At 39.6% G+C, this 18359-nt stretch overlaps 1 protein-coding gene across 2 annotated transcripts in view; it reads left to right on the forward strand.

Moving 5' to 3' along the window:
* CDH13 (cadherin 13) overlaps window positions 1-18359 on the forward strand; it is a 446013-nt gene that overhangs the window by 207912 nt on the left and 219742 nt on the right. For both annotated transcript variants that reach the window (XM_077184876.1, XM_054640681.2), the window contains exon 5: window positions 4751-4903. In XM_077184876.1, the coding sequence (XP_077040991.1) occupies window positions 4751-4903 (153 nt within the window). The remainder of the gene's footprint in view (window positions 1-4750; window positions 4904-18359) is intronic.

An 18359-nucleotide genomic window follows, 5' to 3' on the forward strand; every position in this document is an offset into this window, starting at 1 on the left:
CTAATCAGAGAGAAAGCCAGGGTCAGGTCTGGCCAATATCTGCCTTCATCAAAGAGAACAAATTGGCTCCACTTCATCTGACATTTCTTTAAAGAAGCCAGAGGTACTAATTTTTACATAATAAATTATTAAAGTCAGCAAAGTATATAAATTCCTTTCTAGCCACAGGTTTTGTATGTTTAACTTAGAGTAATGAAGAAGTTTCTGTTGGTTAATGCATTCGAATAACGATGGGAATATTTTGCATTTGTTTTGGTTGAAAGAGTATTTGAGTCAGTGTGGAGCAGATGGAGCCTCTGACTGTAAAGAGTAATTTTCAGTATGGCAGGACAGGAAGAGTCTGTTTATTTAAACAATATCTCAACAATGGGCCTAAACCATTGTTTTGCTCTTGTGGAGCAAAGTGATTTGAGGGAAAAAATAGTTCACCTTTAAATATTCCATGAATAAATTTGCTTCCTAAGAGGCTGGGGAAGCAGGAAATCCCAGAACAAACAACCCTACAAAAAAAACCAAAAACCCCAAAAAAACTAAACAAAAACCAAACAGACAAACAAAAAAACAAACAAAAAAATCACCCTAAAAAAACCCAACCCACCAAAAACATAACCCAAACAAAACAAAAAAAAATACAAGGGAGACACTGTAATGCTCTGATATGAAAAGAACTGGGACATGAACCAAATATTCCTCTCTGGGGGTGGGATTAATTTTCTAATTAAAAAGTGAAACTATTATGATGCACCTATAATTCACCTGGCATCAAGAACTAAGAAATTATGGGAGTGGTTGAAGCAAACACTTCTTAGAGAGCAAAACCGGTGACTGAGGATGGTGCTGCCTAGGACAGATTTGCTGGCACTGCAGAACTGTGAATTCTCTCTCTCAGGGCGCTGTGGGGTTTTTGTGCTTCTATTTCTCTTCTCCTCTTGAGAGCACTCTGATTTACTTTTGTGATAAACCCCTAACAACAGGGGGATCACGTTGCTGAGATGAGTTTGGCTCTGAGGGATCCATAATGTCAGCCCCAAAATAGCACTGGGGAAATACGTTCTGGCCATGGCTCAGCAGCAAGCGGCTCCTGGCACTCCCTGATGCCCTGGGTGCTTGGAAGGCTCTTCCAGCTGAGCAGGATCACAGAGCCCTTTGCTGGGCCCTCGTGGGTGCTGTGCCTGTGGGATGGATCACCTCAATTCCCAGTTATTCTCGGAAGTGCCCTCGAGATGGGGAAGTGAGCAGTGGCTGAGTGTCCGTCCAGCGCTGTCCTTGTGTCCTGGGGGAGGGAACAGCCTCCCCCAGCCCAGGCTGGGGTGGGATGCTCAGCTGGTGTCTATTCTGAGCCATCTGCCCACAGAATGACCTGTCAGCTCAGAACAAGGGACAGTGAAATAGGTAGAAATTGGATGAAGTATTCCTGCCTTAGCCATATTCCCAGTGGGTGGCTGGTGGGGTCCTGTGCTGCCTTAAAAACCATTTCCTAAGAATGCAAAGCCTTTATCTGCAACATGTAGCCACTGCCATATGGTGCAGACGTTTTCAGTATTAGAACCTGCACTGAAGTTCCTGAAGCTGTGAAAAAATTATGGAAATATCTGCTTGTGACTGGGCTCCAGGTAGCAGTGACTGTGGGATTTCATTGATGTATTTTTGAAAAGTAAAAATGAAATCCCAAAGTAAACATTGCAGCAGAAATAGTCTGGCCTTGTTTTATCTCCACCAGGATATTGGGAAAGCATTGTTCTGCAAATGCATTGTGAGCTAGGAAATTTTCCTGTGGACAGGGCTGTGTTTGTGCCAGCGCTCCAAATCTCAGCCTTGCCAGAGGAGATGTCAGACAATCCTCCTGTTTTCTTCCTTGCTCTTGCTGAGGCACCAAACCATATGGCAAATTAAGCCTGATTTTTATTAAACTTTTCATTGTACTGAGCTCCGTGTGAACTGGGAAATGCACTTTCTTTGAACTATGCAGCCATTATATAAGCATCTTAATTAGGAGCTGGTAATGTTCTCGCTGACATTCCTGGGAGTTCGCGGCTCCCTCTTGTGGCTAATTAAGCTTTTTAAAGGAACCTTCTGAAAAATGACTTTTTGTGAGCCGCCCACAGCTCTTGGGCAAAGGCTGCCGTGGTGCCCCGAGCTGGGCTGGGCTCTGTGTCCCAAAACCAGCCTGAAGGGGCTGTGCAGTGAATTGATACAAGGATAAACTGATAAAACGAAAAGCTCTGCAACGGGTTGCACGGTGAACGTGACAGATCCCTGAAGTCTTCAAAAAGCTGAGAGAGCTCATCCAGTCGTTTAGAAAACCTCTGCTCCCTGGTCACTCTTCCTCACATGCATCAGGTGGTGAAGAAGGGTTTGCAGCTGGAGTTGGGATGAGATGTGGGATGTGCCAGCTCCAAGGAGCACAGACCTGTCAGGCACCACATTGGGATGCCTCACCACCAAATTCAAGGTGAAGATCTTTGCCAGATTTGATGTTGCAAAGAAATTTTCCCACTGGTTGGGGTTGCAGGGACTACTACTACTACTACTACTACTACTACTACTACTACTACTACTACTACTACTACTACTACTATTATTATTATTATTATTATTATTATTATTATTATTACATATAATAATTATATATAATTATATATATGTAATAATATAATAATATATAATATAATATATTATTATATTATATATTTTATATAATATTATATAATTATTATATTATAATATAATAATTATATATATAATTATTACATATAATTATTGTAATATTATTATTTTTTTTTTTACATTCTTGCTTTTCTATCAAATGTGGTGAAAAATTTCCATATGAATATCTGGGGTTTTTTTAAAAATTCCCTTTCAGAGCTCAATATTTGTTTTTCTTTCTTAATGCGGACTGTTACAACTGGGGCGTTGTGTTTATACTGCATATTAAATTTGTCATAAACAGGTAATGTTTGGTGGCTCTGGTGGAAATGGTTGTGGTATAAGCACCTCTGAGTTCGACTTTTGTCCTGGCTTGGGACTGATTTCAGGCCTTTCAAGACACTGTTCTTATATGAGAAGGTGCACTTGCCTCATAGGAACTCTCAGACATGAGGGCAGAAAAGAATCAATTCATCTTTTCCCTACAAAAGTGAGAAATGGTCATGACATTGCAAAATCTCAAGCATAGCTTTATGTTAAGAAAAACTCATATTTTTAGGCTTGACGTAAAAATACCAGAAATTGGTCCAAAAATGACCCGAACAGCAGGTAACTTTTCCGTAGGAGCCATTAAGTTTCAGTTTCATCACCAAACCAGAAGTCTCAAAGTGTCTTTGCCCCTTTGTCACCTGCAGTGTTGTCTGCCTCTGTGTTTTGTCTTACTCAAAAATACACAGGAAGAAAACTTCAACCATTAGTGTTTCTGAGTGTTGGAAGGAGGGAGAAAAAAAGAGGTGAAACAGGTTTTTACTTTGAAATGTCTCCCTTCCCCAAAGGGTTTGGAAAGCAAACCTTTATCTGTGAAAATTCTGATTTCCTATTTCATAACTCGTGGCAATTTTTTCTCAATTAAAATAAAGGAACAATGATTGTGGAGTTAAGTCAAAATCTCACTGCCCAGTAATCTGCAAACCAGCATTGCCCAACCCACAGCAATAGGGCAGCAAACATTTATTTCCTCAGGGACATTATTAAACACCCTGCATATTTATTATCTCAAAATTGGAGAAGGTCCCGATTTCTAAGGCCACTTTCTCCCTTCCTCTTCCTGAGCTGTAATTCAGACCAGAATATAAATTTTTTGACTTAATGTTTCTGTGGAAATCAGCAATATGAAGCTGCTAGAAACAAAGAACGAAGAACAGCAGAGGGAAGAAGTGGCTTGGCAAGATTGTCAGCCTTAAAGGGCAAGATTAATTTATAATCCCTCAGATTCTGGTGTACAAATACAAATTTGCAAAGTGTGTAGCTTATAACTGACATTGTGTGGCTCTGCAGGTTGGTAAATGTTACTGTCACTAATGGGAGGCTGCCATGAAATTGGATTTTTAGGGATTTTGTTCTCATGGCAAAATAAGGTGATATTAACAAGGAATTGCCATACACTTATGGGTGAGTGGATATACATAAGTAGGAATTTGGGAAGTGGACTAATTCCAGCTAATTCAGGAGTATTTTGGGCAGGATATTCTGATATTTTCATGCAGAGATTTTCCCCTTGATTTAAAATCCTGGAAAAGGAAGGGTTTGAAAGACAAATGAGGGGGAAAAAAAATCCCAACCTGAAAGTAGTGTGTAATGACTTCACAATGACAAATAAAATGCTGTGTGATAGTTCTCTGGTATGGTAAGGGCTGTTGTGAAATAAGAGTGCATCTTGGCAATCAATACAAAATGCTTTTTTTTTTTGCAAGTTTGTAGCTGTTCTATCAATTTAACTAAAAAGAAGAAATAGCATTAAATGAAATGTCAAATTCTAGGCATAGAGTGAATTCAGTGATGGAATAACAGAAACTTTAAGTAGTGAAATTGAAGACACCAAAGATAAGATAGGAACTGGCCAAGAACACGAGTAGCTTTCCCAGTGTTTAACACAAAAATTGCACAGTGTCTCGTGAATGATTGAAATCATATTTTATCGTTACATTTTATGGGCAGGGAACACAGCTCAGCATTAGCTGAAAGACTGAAATGACTTATGTGTTTGTAGGATGGGTTTAAAAGATTTTACAATGTGGCCCATCTCTTGTTTCCTGCCATGCAGGTCATCAGAAGTGAAGGGACAGAGGGAGTGAAGTTTCGCCTCTCTGGGAAGGGAGTGGATCAAGACCCAAAAGGAATTTTTAGAATCAATGAGATGAACGGGGACGTCTCGGTGACCCGAACCCTCGATCGAGAAGCGATTGCCAATTACGAGGTGAGTGCTCAGAGATAACATCTCTGCTCTGTGTTGATAGCATGCGTTTTCTGAATGTGCATTTGCTCCTGAAAGATCTGCAGGTAAATTGAAGACTCAATTGCAGCCACTGTGATAGGAAATTTCAAGAACCGTTGGAAATGGTAAATGTGTTTGTTTTTCACGCAATTGAAATTTGCCTGCTTTCTGCACGGACTTTTTGTCATTTATCTTCAGTGGAAATGCTGGCTGAGTGTTGTGTATGCATTTGATTTCTGAATAGAAAATTTTGTTTGGACAAAGGAAGATCTTTTGGAGTAGTTGTCACTATGGTACTACAGAATTATTCATTTTTATTGTCAAATGGTCAATTGAAACTACCACTGAACTCCATTTTTAGTAGTGGGTGTCTTTAACAGAGATAAAGAACATTCTGATGATATGAAAATGTTACATATGAAATGTACATCAACTAGAAAGATCTTACTAAAGATTCTTTTCCTTATCAATAAAAACGTTTCTCTCTATTGAATACTCAACAAATGATCTCCGAAACCCACAAAACAACTGCCCCACCTTGTCCCAAAATGCATAAAATAAACAGAGGCCCTGTCAATTCATGTTTTCCATCCAGCTCTGGGAATGTGCACTCACAGAACTTGTCCGTGGCCGCGTTGCTCCAGAGGAGCAGCAGAATTCCGAGTGCTCAGTGGCTGTGCATGCTGCCCTTTGTGTCTGTCTCCCTGTCTGGCAGAGGGAGACACAGGGTGCCCTCCCCCTGTGGGACACGGGCTTGGGGACAGTCCTGACTGCCATCCCTGACCCTCATTTTCATCTCCTGCAGTGTAATAATCACCATTTTTACCTCCAGTGCTGTTTCCTCCCTCCTCTGGGAGAGCTTCCCAGTTTGGTGATGGGTCCTACTGCTCAACCAGCACTGCTAAAATTTACCATATGCTGGTTTTCAACACGTAAACATCTCCCTCCTATCTGGGGCTGCAGTGAAATGTGTGTTAAGCACTTGCACAGGATTTATGGGAGTTGCTGACGTCCTCCTTGCAAGAAAAACATTGCAGTTTCTCTTTTTAACGTTGTTCCTTGTCTTCATTTGCCAGCTGTTTCTTATTTTATCAGTGGATTTCCACCTTAATGCGTTGCATATAAACCTTGAATATTTTTTCTCCTGGAAAATCATAGTAGACTTTTCAACTTAATGCAGCAAACCACAAATGGCCCTCATATCTGATCTGGCAAAAGACACACTTAAATTAAGACAAACCCATTTCTCTAGAGGAGGCTCTTTGAAGAAATGTAAGTTATGCACAAAAAATGTCATGGAGCAGGTGAGCAATGAGCACTGTGAATGTACAGCCCGAGAGGCTTTGGTGCTTCCTGAGCTGTTATCCTGCACTCTGCTCAGCAGCTCACCCCATCCTGCAGCAAAAAATGGGCTTGGAATGTTCTGAAGGAGAACCCTCAACCTGATCACTCTGTCTCAAATCCAACCCATTATTTTCCAATAAAGATGTGTCATGGAGTCAGGAAGACAACAGCATTTTCTCCCTGATTTCCTTGGTACACTGAATAATGTAAAATATCCTTGAATTTCTCTCAAAGAAGTGTTTTCTGGTTTTGTTTGAGCTTCCCCCTCCCCAGCACAGTGGTTCTGAAAGGAAAAATTCAAAACAAAATGCAAACAAGTTAAAGAGATCATTGTGAAGAAATACCAGTTCTTTGCAAACCATCAGAATATCAAGTGTGTAATCAGAGGTGGGGGAGGAATGAAAAAATAAAATCTGTTTGAGTCCTTCAGCTACGCCCAGGGATGCTCTGCCTGAGCACTGATTTATTTCCTGCACTTAGTGCATATGTGCTCCAGGGCTAAGAATTGAAAAATGTGAATAGGGCACAAAACAGAGCTTTTGTGATCACAGTATTTCACAGAATTTTGCAGATTTTACTACCTCAGAATGTTTTAAATTAGCTAAGGATATTCAATCTGTTAAAATTAATTTTTTTTCTGTGAATGTTTGAAAATTTGGGTTTGCTGCCCTCTTTCTCCTGGAGGAATGCTGAAAAACTTGTAGGAGTTCTTCTCTGGATTCATGACTAGAGGACATGATTAAATTAGAGAGTATCAAACTCTACACAGACAACTTTGTTCATTGTTTGTGTTAATCCCTTCTTTCTATGGTTTAAGTATTTTATTTCTAGTAAGAGTTAGAAAATATTTTAAAATAGAGTGAAAACATCTGTCTGAGGGCCAGGGCCTGGCAGTCTTTTCAGTGGAGCTCATTTGTGTGGAATTTGTGTTTTCAGATGAGTTAAAATTTGATTTTTAGCAAAGGAACTCAAACTGGCAAGAGGAATGTAAGGCAGCTCGTATTAATGACACCACCCTCACCCTCTGAAATAACCCTATTAATCCACTTGGTTTAAGAGTTTATTTCCTATGAAACTTTGTGGTTTGTGCTCTTAAAGCCCAAGAAATGTCAGCCAGCTTCAGTTTGAAGTGAAAGCTGCTTGTGAAGAGGAGCAGGAGGATTCAGGGATGATGTTATGCCCAGCAAAGGCAGACTGTGTTAGAAAATTGTGTAGCAACTCCTTTTCCTCCTGGAGAGGTTTGTGAAGGAGCATCCTGATAGGAATTCTGCAGGTCAGAGCACACCCATGGATTTACATGCAATGGTTTTGCTTTGGGGTGCTGGAGCTTGTTGCCAAATTGCTAAATGATGCTCTGAAGAGGGGCTAAAGCAGGCTCTGGGCACGTTGTGGAATTGCTTCTGGGCTGGTGAGATAAGAGGGAGCCCAGAGCCCCTCTTTAGTGGGAGCAAAAGGTGCTGCATTGTATAAATATGCTCTCAAGCACATTTGGTTTTCTCTTGAGATTTGAATAAATCAGACTAAGTCAGAAATTTCAGACAATGACAAATACTTTATTTTTTAGTATTAATAGTTTATTTGCTATTGGAAAATGCAGATGTGGAAAAACATATGAAGGAGATTGGTGGGGATTTTCTAGCCCAAATGAATTTTCTAACCCAAATCAGTGAGGTGCAGACCATCTAAAACCTGCCCATAATTTATAGAAATTCAGAGTCCACTTCAGACCCATAGTCTTTTCTGATTCCAGCAGAGCAGAAATATTAGTGACTTTTCAGTTCTTTCCTTGAGCAAAAGAAAAAAAAAATCAAGTGCTTCTGTAAAGAGATGTGATAACAGCAAAAGGATTGCAGTGGAGCTGGAAGGCTACTTGTGCTCAGTGTTGATAAAACCCCAATGAATTAGGAAACAAAGGGTCAAACAGAAGGCCAGTGAAAATAGAAGTCTGAAAACCACTGATTATGGGGAAAATTGCTATTTAAAACCCCTGGGTTCATTTTTAAAACCTCACATTTACCTGGGTAATGCATTTGTAGGCAGAATGCAAAGAAAAGCAGGAAGAGTTGTAGAGGTAGATTGCCACTGCCAAGACGACAAAAAGTTTCCAAGTTACAAGAGTTCTGTTCTTTACTCCAAGTTAGGTGGGTCCAGAAGAACTGGCAAAAATGTTCCATTATTTTTTTCCTGTTCGTGCATGAGATTTGGGTTTAGGCATTCCTTGGGTCCAGGACAGAGCCTCCAGTTGCAGCAGCTCATTTCCCATCGCTTCCCCCTGCCTGGGATCCCTGCAGCAGTGAAATCCTGTCCTGCAGCCCCTAAAGCATCAGTGGCAAAGTGCCATTGGGGTGTTCCAGCTGGGACTTCAGATTTTAAAGGGTGCTGCCATCGTTGAAAGGCAACAAATGTCTGTGGAAACGAAATAATCAGAAGGTGATCCTCTGCAAGCATGAAATGAAGCAGCTTGATAAAACTGTGTGCAAATTAGAGCTGTGACCAAATTTACCTAGGCAATTTGAACTGCTAATGAAGAGTTAGTTTTAATTATTTTTTAAGTAAAGAGCTTTATTTGCTTTAAAAAAATCCTTGACAATCAGAGGTGTGAAATCAGCCCTCAGCTTTTCTCATAATGGCAGATGACACTTCTGTGAAAGGATGCCTTGCAACTGGTAGTGACAGACTGAGATATTTAGAAAACTTATGTTAACAGGGCTGAAAAGCAAAGTGGGAGTGTGCAGTTCTATGAGGAATTGTTTCTAAATGTTGGCTGACATGTAGGCTGAGAGGAGGCTGGAGATTCCAGACCCATCAGCAGCTCTGGGCTCTGAGCTGCCTCACTTCAGGCACCTGGGACTGGCTCACAGTTGAGGGTGAGGCTGCTGCCCCAGTGGGCTCAATTTCCCTGTTTAATAAGGAACAAACAATGGAAATGCTTCACAATGATGAGGAAAACCAGCTTGGTCAGGTGCTGAGGAGCATTTTGTGGGAAAGATTTGTGAGTGCTTTAATGCATTTTTGCAGATAAGGGAAGTGTTGCTGTCGCAAAACCCTGGAAGTGAATGGCTGTAATTTATCTGTGCAGGAGCAGGAATTTCTCATCTGTGTAAGTCCATTTTAGTGCAGCCACATCCTTTTTGGGATGATTTATCATCCCCTGATGCTGAATCTCTGCTGATGCTGGCTGGAGATCTATGGACAGCACACAGAAACATGCTGCTATTTCAAAAGGAAAATCACACGTTTGCTTCTAACTTCAAGAAAAATGTAAAAATGTGTTTTAAGCCTGGTTATCTGCACAGGCAGATTTGTCTGGAGTGGAACTGATCTGCTCTGTTCTGAGCTGAAACCAGCTGATGGGAAATGTCAGACCCCAGTCATCTCCTACTAATATCCCAAAAAAAAGGAAGGCGCTCAGTCTTTCATGGCAAGAAGTTTGGTCTTGTACAGATGTAAATTGCAGTAAAATGTGCTTGATTTAATTAAAGAATCATTAATACACAGATCAAACCTGTTAAAATACTGGTGGTTTCAAATTACATCAAAAAATCGTGGAGTAATGGCAGAGTTCAAAGTTTCAGGGAGGAATCCTGACTATTTAGCAAGGGGAAATGAAAGAAAATTTTACTGTAAAAAGAAAAAAGGAGTTCTTGTGGAAGTATAAAATATAATTATTAATCAGATAGAGAATTATTTATATACATAAGCTGCAGGCAGATCAACTGAAATACAGCTGAAAATTCTGTCAGGGGAAAGGATCTCTGTAGCCTGTGTTGCATGTTGTATGTAAGGAGTGCAGGAGAGAAATGTTTTTTCCTTCATATTGCTGAGTTTTTATTTTATACTCATCAATGTGTGACATGTTGGGGCTCCAGGTAAATTCAGAAAGAACCCTTCAAAATAAAAAAAACCTGGAGGCAGAAACAAACCCAGCAGAAGCAAACCCTGGATCCTTCAGTGAGATCCATATGGGCAGACTCCTGAATTAGTGGGAAACTTTCTGGCATTGATTGTTTACCAAGGTCAGAGCCAAGGTGATCACCAGAACTGTGGGCATAAATCAAATATTTGAGCACATAAATTTTAAGTGGAGCCACATTTCTTAAAACTATGATTTAAAGAATTGCTTGTGCAGCTAGGATGGAAATGGGATTTCCAGCTACTGGAAATATTTCTCTCCCAAAGTTGGTTTATGGCATAAAGAGAAAATCTGACAAGAAGTGAAGCTAAAATTCATGTCATTGTTACTTATTTTGTCTTGGGGGAACAAAATATTCTATACGAACTCTGCAATTTACCATATCTTGTTCATTTTTACTGGCAATATTCTGTTCAATAAACACTGTATGTAAATCAATACCTCCTAATGTTATGAGATATCAGCAGGGAGCTGTGATTCCTTTCAGAAGGCAGCAACATCCTCATTTTATGTCTGGGGAAAGCCTGCAAAAGCCAACAGTTGCTTTTGTTGGAGGGCATTTGCTTCATTCTGAGCTCTCACTGCTGGCCTGGCTCTGCCATCCCTGCTGTTCATCAGCCCTGGCGTGTCATTCCTAGCAGGAATGGAGAGGAATTCTGGAAAAAGGAGAAACCAGCAAAGCTTTGTTTATAACCTATAACTGTCAAGGCACTGGGCTTGGATTTCCATCCTAGAAATAACACACTCTCCAAAGACCAGGAGAAATGAGTATTTCCTTATTGAGGAGTGGGAGAGTGGCTATGCAGTAGGAAAATGTGAGTTTATTGAGATAGTAACAAATGACATTAAATTTATTTGCATGATGGTTAAGTTTTATAGGTTTTTGTCTGTTGTTTTGTTGATTTTTTAAAAATTATTTTCTAATAGAACACTCCCAGAAAGAATAATGATGTGTTCAGTAAAACACAAGGAGACTAATAACATTTCTTGTCATATTATGTTAATTATCTATGAAATCACTTTTGTTATTATATATTAATTGCATTTCAAGGCATTTAAAAGTCATCATGATACTTTGCTGGTTTTGTTATTATATATTAATTGCATTTTAAGGCATTTAAAAGTAATCATAATGCTTCTTTTCTGTTTAGCATGATTGGTTTATTTGTTTCTTTTCCCTGTTAGTATTAAATTAACTCTCAAAATTCCTTGCTGAGGCCTCACTGTTCTGGGTACAACAATATCCAGGAAGACACTTTGCCCTTTCCTCAGAACTTGTGTTTTCCTGCAGGAAAGGAAGGAATCTTAGGGGTTCAGTGGAAATATGGAAACATCCATTCTTTCTGGTTGATGTTTTTCCTACTTGGGTAGGAAATCTTTATCTGCTCATGAACACAGCCTGACACACAACCAACCATGGGTTAAATAGAAATTATTATTCCTGTCTTTATGAATGGCAAGGAGGATCTTTTTTCACCTCTTATTAGGTGTAAATTTTTATTGGTTTCTTTTCTGGAAAACTGCACAAATTCTGAGTTCCCTGATCCTTTGCTAGCGAGTGCAGAAGTGCTGCAGTGGGAATTTTGGCACAGAGCACCTGTCCTGTGGCTCAAGACAAAGTCTTGAAGGTCTGGCCTTGCTTGCTAACTTAATAATAAGTTTTTGTCACCCATCAGTAACTTTCAGAATGTAACACAGACATTTTTGAAGTTTGGCTGCTCAAACCTCCACATCTCTTGTTCCTCACAACACAGAAACAATTCTGTCTTATTCAGATATTTATTCAAAATTCAGAATCTTAATGTTCTGATTGCTGCAAAGACCTCGATTTCTATGGCTCTGTTCTGAAGCTGGAAATGTGAGTCCATGACTATCCATAGCTTCTGTTTCTAAACAAGACAGGTGTGGTCTGCAATAAGTTTATTTTTTCCTCTTCGTTTTTACTTTTTTAACTGATATAATGAATTCATTATATTTTTGTCAATAATTCCCTGTGTGCAGCAACCTGAAGAAAACCACATTACCTGTCTTATCCTTTCCTGCCATCTTCTTTTCATTTTCCACCTTCTTACTCTTCTTCCCTTGCATTTTTAACTTCACAACATTTTACTCCCCGTCTTTCTTGATGTTTTACATCATTCACTTCCACTTTTCCCGCACTCTGCATTTCCTTGTTCACACCCTGACCTGTTTTTCTGCTCTTTATAAATCATTTTGCAAGGGGAGCACACAACCATCATCTGAGCACAAATTTACTTGGGTTTTGTGTGGAACCTTTCCACTGTCTTTGCAAAAGTTGTGCTGCTTTATCCATTCTGATCAGCTGTATTACCCATAACTAAATCCCTTTGGAATCCTCTGTTCCAGGAATCTTTGACTTCACATTGCTTACTACAGGACTTAAACTTTTCTGCAATTTTCTGGTGAAATAGTCCAGGCTGTAAATATCTGATGCTAAGAAAATTTCAGTGAAAAATTGTGCTTTGTTTCCATATTAAGACCTTTCAGTCTGTATATTTCCTCCAACAGCTTATGGGTATTAATTGAAGTGTATGATTATCTGGAAATTGCTGGCATTCAGTTTATTCAATTCTGATACCTAGTTCTGTCAGCCCTGGAATTGTGGTCTGCTCAAAAGTGAGCATAGAACACCTGATATAATAATTGGTTCTGTGGCTTCAGAACTGAGAGTTTAATGCTTGATCTCTGTAGAATTATTGTAGGATAATGGGTCATTATTTTAAAACTCTATCTGCATGTGTTTGGGGCAAAAGCACTAAGCAGGTTTTTAATTTTAATACCATATTCTTATAAAACTTGAGAAAAGAATTTGTATATAATTAAGAAATAAGGATGCTTCAAGCATTTGTGGACTCAGTGAATTACTGTAACATCATTAGAAGGAATTAGGCTACAAGTGAGAAAATTTAAATATCTTTGCCCAGTTGAATGTGCAGTTATCTTCAAAATCCAATCTTTTGGTGTCTTTTATACACCAAAAGCTTTAGGAGTCCTTATATAATTCAGCACTTTCACAGGTCCCCAAACACAGCCTGTTCATTGTTAAATATTTATAACATGTCCTAAGACATTTTGGGGAAAAATGACACTGTGGACCTTGGGGATCTCTATTATTGAAATGATACAAAAATTACTATGTGCTGGAAAAAGAAATTAAATACAACAGAAGATTGGAGTCTAGGATCCAACTGGCCAGGTGCCCTCCAAATTTTGGACTGCTGTATTTTAAGTCCACTGCAGGGAGTCACCTTCATGCCAGCCCAGGGGTGAGGCAGATGTGGGTGGGTGACAGTGACATTCTATAGTTTGAGCTGTAGAAATGAAACCAGAGCTCCTTGTAGGTTGCCTCTCTCAGCTGTTCCTCTGGAATTCCAACTCTGCTGGAATTGATGCAGCTCCGAGCCCTGGGGGCACCACGGGGCCCTGCAGCTGCAGCTCAGCCCACAGATGCTGCAGGAGCAGAAATAAAACCCATTTTCCCCTGGTGTCACAGGTGAACAGGTGTTTGCAAGAAATAAAATGATTTTTTTAATATAGTTCTGACTGATACATTCACCAAGCAAGCAATAAGAGATTCACTTATACACTTGTCCATTTTAAGAAAATATAGCTGCACATCACTCTGCTGCACATCTGTGTGTTCCAGCTGCTTTTTTTGATATTCTTTGACTAAATACCTCCCAATATGTCCAAAATAGATGTCACTGCACAAACACAAGTGTATGATTTCATAAACCCCAAGTGCATCCTTTAACCTGGTTAGTGGGGAGGAGGGGGGGGAATTTTTGATCCACAACATCAGAACTCTGGAATTCTTTTTGTCAGTTATTTAATTCTTTAAAATGAAAATAGGACAGGACTTGATAGGTGGAAGTTCAGAAAAATCACTAACTGTGATGAAACTCACAAAAATGTAAGTTTGCAACACTGCACACTGCAAGCAGAGCAGTGGGAATTCCTCTTTTTTCCTTTATTGGTTCTTTTTGATGGAAACATTAATGGAAACAGGTGGTTCTTCTGTGTTCATATTTTTCTTTCTTTAGATCTATTTCACTGCATAAGAGCAAACAAGTGAGAGAGGTTGAAGGAATTTGGTTATAAATATTTAGAGAACACTCATGAGGAGACTTCTAATATTATGGAAATTTTACTTTGCCATGATTTTATTTGCATATAAATGATAAAAGCCTTGCTGTATTTATCCTTGTTTACTCAGGTCATAACTAATTATTTCTTAATTAGACAAATTCCTTAAAATTAAGCTACATTTATGTAAGTGTCTTGGTTTATTTTTCCTCCTCTAGTAGCTCATTAACAGGAGACATGACTTTGGTTTAGGAACTTTCAAGAGATAATTTGCTGATATGAGTTCATGTAGAGCACCATATGTTTCGACTCATGTGGTGGATCTTTTTGTTTTCAGGGGTTTTGCACTTTTTCTGTAGAGAATAGAACAGGTCCCAGGAGCTGCTGGCAAAACCTCTTGTGCAGGTGTGAGGCTGGGAGGTTTCAAGGACAGACACTGGAATCTTGACCCTTTGAGGTTACCCCATAAGGACATTTTCTTCCTCTGATTTTTGCAATGTTCAAAACATTTTTTTCCAAGCTTTGTTTTGTCTGCCAGGGCTGGGAAATGCTCTGTTTCAAACTCTTGTCTAGTTCAACACTAAACCATAAAAGAACATCAGAGTCCAGTTGGCACTGAAGGCTTCAGAATGGCAAAGGAGGGGAAATATTGGGGCAGGTGGTGTGGAGCCAGAAAACCTCCATCTGAAATGGTTCTGTGCATGGGAAACCTGCAGAAATACAAATTATTTCTTCTAGTTTTGTTATTAACAAGTGTCATGTGCTGTACCCTGCTCTCCAGCTGCATCTGCAGTTTAAATTTGCAAAGCAGAGACAGTTCATCTCTGCAGAATTCTTCACAACCTCTGCTCTTGACATTATCCTTAATATTTATTTTACATACTGGCAATTCAGATAGCTGAATGTAAGGAATTGAAAATACCTATTATCTATTTAAGGCTCTGTTATTATATATATTTCTTAAATGCATTATGTATCCATAAAACACAGGTGATCTGTTTTCATATACAGAGTACAGATTATATTTGTGGATGGGAACAAATAAAGCAATGTACTACAGTCACATTTCTGTTACATTCAGAAGATTTAATAGAGTAATAATGTAAAATAACAGGATTAGATTTACTATTTAGAAATTACTAAGAGAGAGGAAAATCATGACAGTTTTAAACTACCAGTTTTTCTTGTTGTCTAAAACAACCTGTAAAAAAACTTCCATTTTTTTCATTGCTGCTAAGGAAACATAGTGGAGAGGACAAAAAAGGAGGTAAAGAAATTGTTCTAAAAATAACACGTATTGCCCAAATGCTCTGAAATGTTATTGTATTTTCTATTTTCCCCTCTATAGAGGACATTTGCTGTGGCAGAATGCCTTACTCTCTTTCCAGTTCTCATGAACTTCTACTTTGCCTGTGATCACTGGGATCTTCTCCACCTCAGGGAGGGCCTGATTTCCCTCAGGGATTCTCATTCCCAGAAACTGGAGCTTTTCCCTCACACAGAGTTGCAGTCTTTGTCCAACCAAAAATCTAGAGCTTCCAAGAGAAATTTGGTGGAAAACCAGCGATTTTGGTACTTATTGGGCCTGAAGTGTTCCTAAGTTGGAATTTTGGGATGCTCACGGCTGTGCTGAGTGTGAGTGGCAATGGCCTGAAGGAATTGTGGACTTGCTGTGCACAAACCCAGCCAAAGCACAGCCTGTGGTGGTTTTGGCCTCAGGAGACCTGGTTCTCCAGACATCTCAATACCTTCTGATGCCTCAGGTTTGGCTTTTCTATTTCTCACATTCTGTGCTGCTTTAGTGTGTGGGTCTGGCTTCACATCAGGGGATGCTGAGCTCTGGGCACAGAGCAGGGACACAAAACAATTCCTGCTCCAGCTGGGCACCAAGGACAAATGATCCAAATCTCAGCCCAAGAGCACAAACACCGTGGGCTGGAGAGAGAAAAACAAGGATGGGACTGCAGGGGCTAAAGCTGGAATGGGACAATGAACTGCAAGATGCAAATGGAGCAGAACTGATCCAAGGGAGAGACCCCGGGAGCGCTCGGGCATTTTGGGGCCATTTTGGTCCATCTTGGGTTCATTTTGGGACCATTTTGGTCCATCTTGGGTTCATTTTGGGACCATTTTGGTCCATCTTGGGTGCATTTTGGGACCATTTTGGTTCATCTTGGGTTCATTTTGGGACCATTTTGGTTCATCTTAGGTGCAGCCCTGGCTGGGCTCTTGTGCTGCCCAAGCTGGATCCATTGAGGAGATCCTTTTAATAAATCCCTGCTTTATTCTTTAGTTCTGTCCAGCCTCTGCTCCAGCTCAGCCCTCACAAGGCATCACTTGTCCCCCAGCTTGGTGGCACACAGATGTGGCGCTGCATAATTGGGAGAATCCAACTCTTTTGTGCCCTTTGACATCTCAACAGTGCCTCAGTTTGAAAGACACCCTGCAGCCTGCCAGGTCTAAATTGCAAAATTAGCAGTCACTATTAATTTCCAGGTACTGAATCATCCAATGATAGTGATCTCCAGCTCCTGTTCAGCCTGTGTGCAATTGATATGTGCAATGTATTTATTAGAGATTTGCTTTAAAGGGATGCAGGTGTTTGAGGATATGCATTTAATTTCTTTTCTTCCCTGGGAGCTTTGATCAGTGCTGTGCTCAATACCTCTGCCACGTGCTTTGAACTTGTAGATGCAAGCATATAAATAATTTCCCATGTCAATTCCTGGCTCATCTAGCTAGGCTGATATATGGAAGGCAAGTTGTCTCCTAAATTCCTGTCAGTGGGATTAGTGAATTGATTAGTTGAATTCTGAATTCAAATTACAATTAAAGGCAAAATTGTATCTCTTAGGCTTCAAGTCATTTGCTCAAAGTGTAGCAGTCAGATTACAGGATTTGACCAGGTTTGTATTATGAATAAAAACAGTTTTCAATAACATTTTCTTTTTTTTTTCTGTTTGTAAATCAATCTCTTAGATTATTAGCAATAACTAAACAGAAAAGATGTAATATTTTTTTCAGTTCTTCAGCGTAAAAAGGGAATTCCATTGATTTTTGAAAATACTGATGATGAGATTCAGGGAACATAATTACCTCCAAATGCCATCAGTAACATTCAACGATTGTTTTCCCCAATAGGTTCAGCTCAAAGTATTTAAAATGACAATATGGGCACTGTATATTAAATTGCAGTTACTATTTACAGGTTATTGATAAATATTTTGCCATAACAGACTCAGGACATATGTCAGGCATGAACCTTTGCATTTGGGCCAGAAGCTTCCCTGATGCCAGTGAAAATTCCTTCCTTTTCCTTTTCCTTTTCCTTTTCCTTTTCCTTTTCCTTTTCCTTTTCCTTTTCCTTTTCCTTTTCCTTTTCCTTTTCCTTTTCCTTTTCCTTTTCCTTTTCCTTTCCCTTTCCCTTTCCCTTTCCCTTTTCCTTTCCTTCCTCTTGGTGTAAAATTTCTTTCCTCACATATTTTCATGATTTATTCTATCTCCATAATCCAGCTTTCTCAATCTGGCTGTGAGCTTGTCCCATGTTATTGGACATGGCTCCAGAACAGGACTTATAGACCCCAGCAGGACTTTTAGGCCCTGCAAAGTTCCTGTATTTTGCTCCCATGGCCATGCAGAGCACATTCCAACCTCACAGAAGTATTTGGAATGATTTAATATCTGCTGCTCCTCACACAGCACCAGCACTGACTCAAACTGCAGCTCTGCTGGAGGATCCTTTGCTCCTGCTGATATTATCATCTTGGTTAAGTGAGAAGCAAATGTGCTGCTAGGAGCTACTTGGGCTTAATTTTTGCTATTCAGCACCATAAATTACAGTATTTTATGGCCACCGTAAAAGGTGTGATTTGAACCAATTATGCATTCTGCTCTAAATCCCCAAACTTTGGAGAAGCATGTAATTATGGAAAGTCATTTCCACCGGGTCAATTCTCTCTTATCTGTTCACAGAGAACACCAGGACATGTGTGTGAAGCTAATAAAGCATCATTTGAAATTAGACTTATTAAAGCTGTTTATTAATGAGAATGTTTTCCTTTTCAAAGCTCAAAA

Source organism: Agelaius phoeniceus, chromosome 12 (genome assembly GCF_051311805.1).
Source record: "Agelaius phoeniceus isolate bAgePho1 chromosome 12, bAgePho1.hap1, whole genome shotgun sequence".
In the NCBI taxonomy this organism is placed as follows: Eukaryota; Metazoa; Chordata; class Aves; order Passeriformes; family Icteridae; genus Agelaius; species Agelaius phoeniceus.